General features: G+C 34.3%; 1 protein-coding gene across 1 annotated transcript; it reads left to right on the top strand.

Moving 5' to 3' along the window:
* The first annotated feature begins 1,634 nt into the window (after window positions 1-1,634).
* LOC142638474 (uncharacterized) lies at window positions 1,635-8,069 on the top strand. Its single transcript, XM_075812499.1, has 6 exons — window positions 1,635-2,078; window positions 3,696-3,804; window positions 6,390-6,520; window positions 6,615-6,689; window positions 6,868-7,014; window positions 7,601-8,069. The coding sequence occupies exons 1-6, from the start codon at window positions 1,800-1,802 to the stop codon at window positions 7,718-7,720; spliced, it is 861 nt and encodes a 286-aa protein (XP_075668614.1). The 5' UTR covers window positions 1,635-1,799; the 3' UTR covers window positions 7,721-8,069.
* The last annotated feature ends 812 nt before the right edge of the window (window positions 8,070-8,881 follow it).

Consider the following 8,881-nt stretch of genomic DNA (forward strand, 5'->3'; position numbering starts at 1 on the left):
GCTGTAATAGATTTCATAGGAATTAAAAGCTTTGGTTGGCGTAGCGTCACCGTGAGGTCCGTGACCTTTATAATTATTTTCCAACCAAGCTACTGCACTACCAACCGACACTAGTCTATCTCTTAATGGAGCTGTGCGTGAGCATGCATGATATTTGCATAGCGTGAACGATTAGGCAATATTATAAATCGAGATAATGTTCTACTTGGGGTTAAAAGTGTCATAATAAAACAACATATCATGGACCCAAAAGGATTGCTCTTGTGGTTACTAAAGCCTCATGAAATTCTGACTAAGAAATTATTCAAATATATATATATATATATATATATACACACACATACTTGTTTAGTCTCTATAATAATTGCCCCAAACAATTTTTTCATGAGTGGTATGAATAAATAAAGAAACAACGAACAAAAATAATTGCGCTAAACAAGTTTACCATGGGTTGCTATGTTATGATTAAATAAAGAAACTCATACAACTGAATTGGTGAATTGGTAGGCTCTTTCATCGCTAATATTATCCCGTGTTTTGATGGGAGGAAATAAAGAAAGTGGGAGAACAGGAAAGGGGAACTGAAAATCTCTTCTTACTCTAAATAATAACCTAAGTTTGGTCTCAAATCCTTTTTCTCTCAATGGATTAATGTCATTTTAGTCAAAAATGCATTTCTTTAATGAGATTTCTTTTACATATATGAGTTGAATGTGACCAATCCTCACCGCATGAAAAGTGAGAATCCTAGAAGTATATGTTGACCAAGATAGTCATTGATAAGATATTATTATAATCATATTTGTCAATTATGAAATGAGTTCATTTGAATTTGTCACATCATCATCACCGCACACTCTTGGTGCATTGGTTACTCCACAAGTATAAGTACTTGTGGGGGTGTGGGTATGGGAGGTAAGGGTCAAGATTCAAGTCTCTAGGAGGGAACTTCGCACACATATACACTTAGATTAAGCTAAAGTATAAATTTTATTTTGTATCTAAAAAAATTGTCACATCATCAACATTTAAACAAATATTAAACTAATTTTTTTTAATATCTATTTAACTTATTAAGACATACTAAATGTGCATTTAAATACCACTTATTTTGCTGAAAACTAAAAATAATAAAAAAAATATTTTTTCAAATTACTGTTTACAAGGAAAACACTGTTTACTTGCCTTCTTGTATTGTTCATGGAACATGAACAGTGCAAAGGCGCAAAGGTTAGTAAAAAAAAAAAAGAAAAAAAAAGAAAAAAAAAGAGCTGAAATGCAAACACAAACCAAACAAACCTTAAAACATCTAACTACTTACATTTTCATTCAAACCCATTTAGAGACGTTTCCCCTAGCCCTAGCCCTAGCCCTTTGCGTGATGATTTACAAAGCCATTCACATAATTCATTGAAAAAAATCATGACTAAAAGTACACATATATGGTCGCCGCAATCGGCACGTAGCGGGTCAAATGAATTTTGTCATAGCAACTACATTTTTGTTTGAAAAAATGTTGAGAGAGAGAGAGAGAGAGAGATCCAGATAGGATAGGATAACAAACAATCTGGTGGCCCCCTCATGTATAAAAATCCGGGCTGTGCCTTTTCAGTTTAGTTTAGTTTGTTATTGCTATTAGAATAGAAAGAAAAGTAAGAAACAGAGGAAACAAATACAATAAAATCTTGCAAAAACCGTTTCAAATTTCGCTTTCTTCACTCTATCTCTCTCTCTCACACACACACACAACCCAGACCTCTTGCTGTTTCTTTCAATTCTCTCTCTCTCTGTGTGGCGCCATGGACGAGCAAGCAAGCAACAGCAGCAGCAGCAGCAGCGGCAATAGCAATGGAAACAACAACGTGAACACGAACAACAATGCGTTCTTGGAAACGAGCAAAGCGGAGAGAGCAATGTGGCTGATGAAATGTCCACCACTCGTCTCTCGCGCTCTCCAGTCTCCATCTCCTTCTTCACCACCTGATGCTTCGTCCTCATCTGAACCTCCTCGCCCCGTCGCCAAAGTCGTTCTCTCCATCGACCCTCTCCGCTCCAACGACGACAACTCTTCCACTCAGGTCTTTTTACTTTTTCTATATCTCTGCGTCTCTCTCTCTCTCTCTCTTACATTCTCTCGTTTTCTAGGGTTTTGTGCTTTATCTCTGTGCCTGCATTAGGTTTTCGATTCGAAATGTGTGTGTGTGTGTGTTTTTTTTTTTCCTTTTTTGTGAGTTTTAGGGTTTTGTGTTTGTCTCTCAGACTGAGCTTGCATTTTTTTTTTCTTTATTTATTATATTTTAATTGTTTGGTTTGGATAGTGTGGATAGGAACATTATGTGTTCTAAATATATCCTTCATTGTTTGGATTTTATGAGTGGTCTCTATTTTTCCAGCTTTCTATTTTTTGCTTGTATTTTATATTCAATTGTAATATCACCAAAGTACAAAGAAGAAGAAGAAGAAGAAGAAGAAGAAGAAGAGTGTATATTAGCATATTAAGTTCTATAAATATGGGGCAAAAGTTTAGCTTAAATGGCGATTGAAGAGATCATCCATGTCTAGTTTAAGTTACATGACTTTTTTCAATGACTCATCTGACTTGTTTAAATAATACACATAGTTAGTCTTATAAATCGCCATGTAGGTGTAAACCTTGCCCAAAATATGGAGATTGCAAGAATAACAGAAAGATGTTTTGAAATTATTTAGGGTTCAAGTGCCAGAGTTTGTAACTCAACCAACACCTTTTGATGTTTCCAACAGAGACGTCGAGGGTTCAAATACCACCAAGTGATAGCCTAGTGGGTACTAACACCCTTTGTAGTGCCCGGTGTGGTTTGAGCCCCACCTCTTACCTCCCCCAATATTTACCTACCAAAAGAAAAATGTTGATGTCTATGGTTCAAATTCCCCCTCCCCCCATCCCCTACTATTTACCTAGCAAAAAAGAAAGTAGACTTCTTGATTTTATTAAAAACTTTGCACATATTACATCCACCAGTGCGTTAACAGGGTACTTGTCGATAACAAAAGTACACTTCTAGACCATTTTGTATATATGTTTAAGTGAATCTGCTTCGGAGGCTAGACCCTATTATTTGCTTTGCACATTGAAGCTTAGAGTGCACGCTACTAACAGTCTTAAGTTTTAGAGTACTTTTGTGGTCAACTAGTTTAAACATTCTTCCCAAACCAGTTCAGTTCCTGAGTTAGCGAAGTAAGTGAGTTTTGGGCAATGAGTCAATTATACACTTTTAGATTCATACAAGCTTCGTCTATTAACATGAAAGTTTTCTATATTTCAGAGCTGTCAGAGTGCTGAAGGAGGCACTATGTATTTAGTGCAGATTTGCTTAGTTTGGATAATGTCTCCCTCCAGTTGAAAGATTTATTCTTGTACTCTTTGTGACTCTAGGTTTCCATATGGGATGATGTTAGAGGACTATCTTTCTTGAATTTTCTGCACTTGATGGAAATTGTGTTTACTCTTGTATTCAATTAAGTTTCTATTTGCCATTATGCCTTTTGAGTGCTATGGGTATCCTTTCCTTTCCTAGTGCCTTTGTATAATTATTTACTTTCACTTCATAGAAAATAGAAATCCATTTTTCTCAGTGAGTATGTCTATTAATATTTCTTTGAGAAGCATTCTAATGTTCCCTTTTCTTTACACACATTGCTTAAATGTTGCTCAGTTCACCATGGAATTGGCTGGCACTGAATCTGGACATGTACCCAAGATTTACTCCATGGATATGTCTCAAGACTTCATTCCAATGTCTGTCTTTTCTGAGTCATCACAAGGTAAGTATAAACCTTCTCAAGATGGCCTTTTTATCCTGAAATTTAATGGGCATAAATAGATCTCTTAATGATAGTTAAATTTTCACCTTGAGATCTATTCCCAAAGTTTCTGTTCTAGTTTTGAACACTAATTTTATGTGGAACTTGAGATTGTTTTGGTACTTTCGTTGCCCTCAAGGTGCAAGTTCAATTTTATGACTGGACTTGTATGGAGTTTTTTATTCTAAAACAGGCCTGGACTTGTATTACATTATTAAAAAAAAAAATTCAGTAAAAATGCTAAAATTTCATTAAACAAAAAAAGTGACAGTATACAGGAAGTATATTAGAGAGAAAAGGGAAAAGAAAACAAGAAAAAAGGTAGACATTAAACAAGAAACATGCTATCTAAAAAAGACAGCAGATCAGAACCACGGTCAAGAAATGAGAGAGCCTGGTTCCATGTGAACAGAGTGCTCAAAAATTGCGATGAACTCCATTTTTATAGTCAATCCTAATAAAAGAATGCATGTAGGTACATAATATAAACGCATTTTTATCTGATGAGTTGAAGCAATTGTCTTACAAGCTACTAGCTTTACACAACAATACGTCATATCTTTGCTAATTTTTTTTTTTCCCTGATAAGCAACTAACTTTATTGATATGAATTTATTAAAGAAACCCAAGTGCACAGGGGGTAGGTATATTAGGGGTACACAAAAATTAACCTCTCAAGTTACAATGAGCATAAATAAAAAAGGACAACAGGAAAATGATTGCAGAGCTAATGTCCAATCAAACAAAGAATAAAAGAAAAATGACATAGGTTTGAGAATAGATTGTTCACTTCCCTCAAAGCTCCTGGAATTCCTCTCCTGCCAAGGACACCGCATAAATCTTCCCTCGCAAGAAGCTAGCAAATCCAGAACCTTTTGCAGCATGACCCATTGAACCTCAAACAAATCAAACACCATGTTCCACAACTCATTAGCTACAAGGCTGTGAAGAAGTAAATGATACACAGTTTCTTCACTCCGTTTACGCATATAACACCAATCTAACACAATAATGCCTTTTTGTACTATTAGCAGGTTTTATCACGTGTAAATGTCAAAGTCTAAGAACTCATAATGATTTGAACTGTTTGTATGAATCATTATTTTGATTTTTTTTTGTTTTTGTTTTTGTTTTTTTTTTCAATAGAAGATATGAATCTAACTTTAAGATGCTTGGGGGGTATGACTCCAAACTAAGCTAATGTTTTATAAGCCCTTCCGGTGGTTTTATCAACATGCATAACTTTACTGGGATCTGGACCATCTGGTATTTAATGTAGAAACCATATTACATCAATGGTCTACTGGAAAAAACAGTATGAGTATCAGAATCAGCAATGCATTAACCAACTGTTCTGAGGTGGAAAAAAAGAAGAAGGAAACTTGAATAAAATAAGTATATGGTTGCTCTCAAGATTAAATTTATGCCTGCATCTGTCAAAAATGGATGGTTTTCAGTTTTATTTGAAAGGTAATTACAACTGACATATAGTTACAGAAAAAGTAAGAAGAATTACAGGGTTGGTCTGCAAAGTTGAATTTGGAAATGAGGTCAAATATTGAGGAAGTGAATAAATCTATATAAGGTTATGGGTTAGACTTCTTCATTGAGGCTATAGATAATTGGTCATTTATGTTGAATTTATATGAGATATTATGGTGCTGAAGACAGTGATTCAGTTGATAGGGTATTTGCAAGTGAGATTCATTTTGTTGGCATAGATGTTCTAATCTGTATGCTGCTCCCTTGTGTGTGTAGTGGACAATTTGGCATGAGAGGAGTAGCATAACATTTGATGGTGTTAAATGTGAAAACCATAAAATAAAATAATAATAATAATAATAATAATAATAATTAAAAATTAAGAAAATTAAAATAAGAAAAAGAAGAAAAGGGTCAATGCACAAAGCTCCCATTTTTGCAGGATTTGGGAGAGATGATTGATAGGCAGTCTTCCCCTCCTCTTTTTAGACAGACCGATTCTCAAACTAGAATCTGTAACCTATTGCATTAGGCACTTACCATCACCTTAAGGCCTAACCTCCTGAATGCCCAAACCATGTCTTAAAATTATCCATGCTGAGATGTTTGTATGACTAGTTAGCTACTCTAGGCAGAATTCCATCGTGTTCTTTTTTGTAATTCTTTGATTGTTTAAATTTGAGATTGTAGTTTAATAGGAGTGGTATGGTACATACCTGGGTTAGGCTTATTGATTTGATGTGTATCTAGATCAGAATTTACTCTGCCCTCATTTAAAACTATAACAACACATGGTCATTCAAATAATTTTCTTTTAGTTATTTTTATATGTGCTGCTTATATTTTGAATGTATACCTGAGAGGATTGAATACTTAAAGAAAGTGAGTCCTTAGGATCAAATGAGTAGATAAATATAATGTGGAGAGAACCGTTGGCCACTTATTTCCTTAATTTGATTGATTGTAGCTGTATTTTGGATTGTTCTTTTAAAATATATAATTCTTCTCTTAGGACTATTGTTTTAGCAGGCTCAAGTAATCTAATTAATTCCTTAATATTGTAGGGAAATTTTTTGTGGAGGGAAAAATACTGAACAAATTTGACATGAAGCCCCATAACCAGGATATCGAGAATTATGGGAAACTCTGCCGTGAAAGGACAACTAAATATATGACTAAGACTAGACAGATACAGGTTCTCCTTATTACTTCTATATATATGTGCTACTTGACAAAGATTATTAATTACATTTTTTGTTTCCTTGACTTTCTCCTCACTCCCCTTTCAGGTGATCGGCAACGACAATGGGGCTCATATGAGGCCTTTGCCAGGGATGATGAGTTTTTCGTCTTCTGGACCTAATGTACTTATTCCCACCTTCATTTTATGTTTGACATTGTTATATAAAATTGTGTATTTCACTGCTTGATATTTAGGGGAAACTTACTTTATTCTGTAAGTGTATATGCATGTCAAAATATATGTCTCGTATTGATTTTCCATCATGTAGTATATAAGGAGAGCTGCTTTGTTTGGAATAGGATAAGAAGAAAATACCGGCGAAGGGATCAGAAGCAAAACGCACAAGAAGGGATCGTAACGAAATGGAGGAAATTATGTTTAAGCTCTTTGAAAGGCAACCAAACTGGACTTTAAGACAGCTAATCCAGGAGACAGACCAACCCGAAGTAAGTTTTTTATTTTTATTTATTATTATCACTTAATTACTGTATACTCAATATTAAACTACTATATGCCTATCTTTTTCTGTTCTAGCTTGCTACCTTTGGGATGTAAGCATTTCACATTGTATTTGGTTTGCTAATGGCTGATATTTCTAACTTCTAAGTGCCTTTTCACCACTTATATAATTATATTTACCTTATAAATGGCACCTGACTGCTTCAATTCCTTCTCTGCCTCCATTGTGACACGGGACTGTTAGATAGAGATTATTAAGTTTCCTATTACAAAGTAAAATGCCATAAAACTAGTTTGTCATATGAACCAACTAAATTCTGTTGTGTCGTGCCCTCTTGTGCTGTATGACTGTTACATATTTGAAGCATGTTTGATGGCTGACATGGACTTGCTTTTACAAGGATAAAAAACTAGCATTCTTAATAATCCATCCCAATCTTCAACTAACAAAAACATTTACAGGCTAAACAATGAGAACTGATTTATTATTTTTGTTCATTGTAGTATTCTTATCTGTGTTGTAAGGACTTTCCTCTAGGATTTAAATTTAATAATGATTTTGTCTCTCTGCAGCAATTTATGAAAGACATACTCAAAGACCTGTGTGTCTACAATAACAAGGGAGCTAATCAAGGATCTTATGAGCTGAAGCCAGAATACAGGAGAACAAATGAGGAACCAACTCCACAATAGGTCACATGATATAGATTTGATCCATATGGAGACTTTTGGTACTGATGCTTAGTTCATAACTTCCTGCTTCTTTTTTAAATTTCAGATTGCGATCCCTTGTTTCTGTACAGAATTTAAATTTTCCTATGAAAATGCAAGCGAGGAAGATGGGCTACGCCACTTTCTCAAGTCTAATATGTAGATATTAGAACTTTAATTTTTTGCAGCAGCTGATACCCTTTTTTGTCTCTCTCTTTTATTTTTACTGTCTTTGCAGCATGTAAGTAATGGAATTCTTCAGCACCATTTAGTTTCAGATATCTGTAAATAATATTATCAAAGCTAGATGTATCTATTCAGTATTCATATCTTCTTTAGGAACTTTTCTTTTTCTTTTTGGTGACTTTTATTAGCTTTCTTTCTTTTTATTTGTTGGGCTCAATGTCAGGCCTTAATCCAACGGATTGAGGCCTCTTCTTCTTCTCTTTTTTTTGCGCTTGGTCAACGGCTGAGACCTCGCTCTTAAAAGAACGAGCTCCATTCTTGTCGTTTTTCAATACTCTTTATCCCATCCCTACTTTTTCTTTGGAAAACTTTATGCCATTTAGAACACGAGCAAAATAATAGCGTTGTAATATCTTTTTGACGTTTTTGGCAAAAGTCAATTAGTATCTATAGTTTGATGGTTGAGAAATTCTTCTAAAGCGGATGTTATAAATTTAAATCATATCTTATCAACAACAAAAAATTCAGCTAACTCCATTCACTATTATAAAATGTACATTTTTTTATTTTTTGGTCAATTATATATTTCAATAACTTTAAAAATTAGGTTGGCTCAATCCTTATTTCTTTTAATTTAAACGAGAAACATCTTTTAGAAATCCCACTCCCATAAGTGGTTTATAGGTATAGTAGCATAGTTGATTTCTATGTGGAGATAGGTTGTAACCAAAATGGCAAGGGCGGCATGTATTTTTATTTTATAAATACTATAGCTTCAAATCTATATTTTTCAATTTCAAAGGGGATTAGTATTAGTCCACTGGTAAATAAAATTGTTGATTTCTATGTGGAGATAGGCTGTAACCAATATGGCATGGGCGGCATGTATTTTTATTTTTTAAAAACTATAGCTTCGAATCTATATTTTTCAATTCCAAAGGGGATTAGTATTAGTCC

This window comes from Castanea sativa, chromosome 6 (assembly GCF_040712315.1).
Source record: "Castanea sativa cultivar Marrone di Chiusa Pesio chromosome 6, ASM4071231v1".
Classification (NCBI taxonomy): domain Eukaryota; kingdom Viridiplantae; phylum Streptophyta; class Magnoliopsida; order Fagales; family Fagaceae; genus Castanea; species Castanea sativa.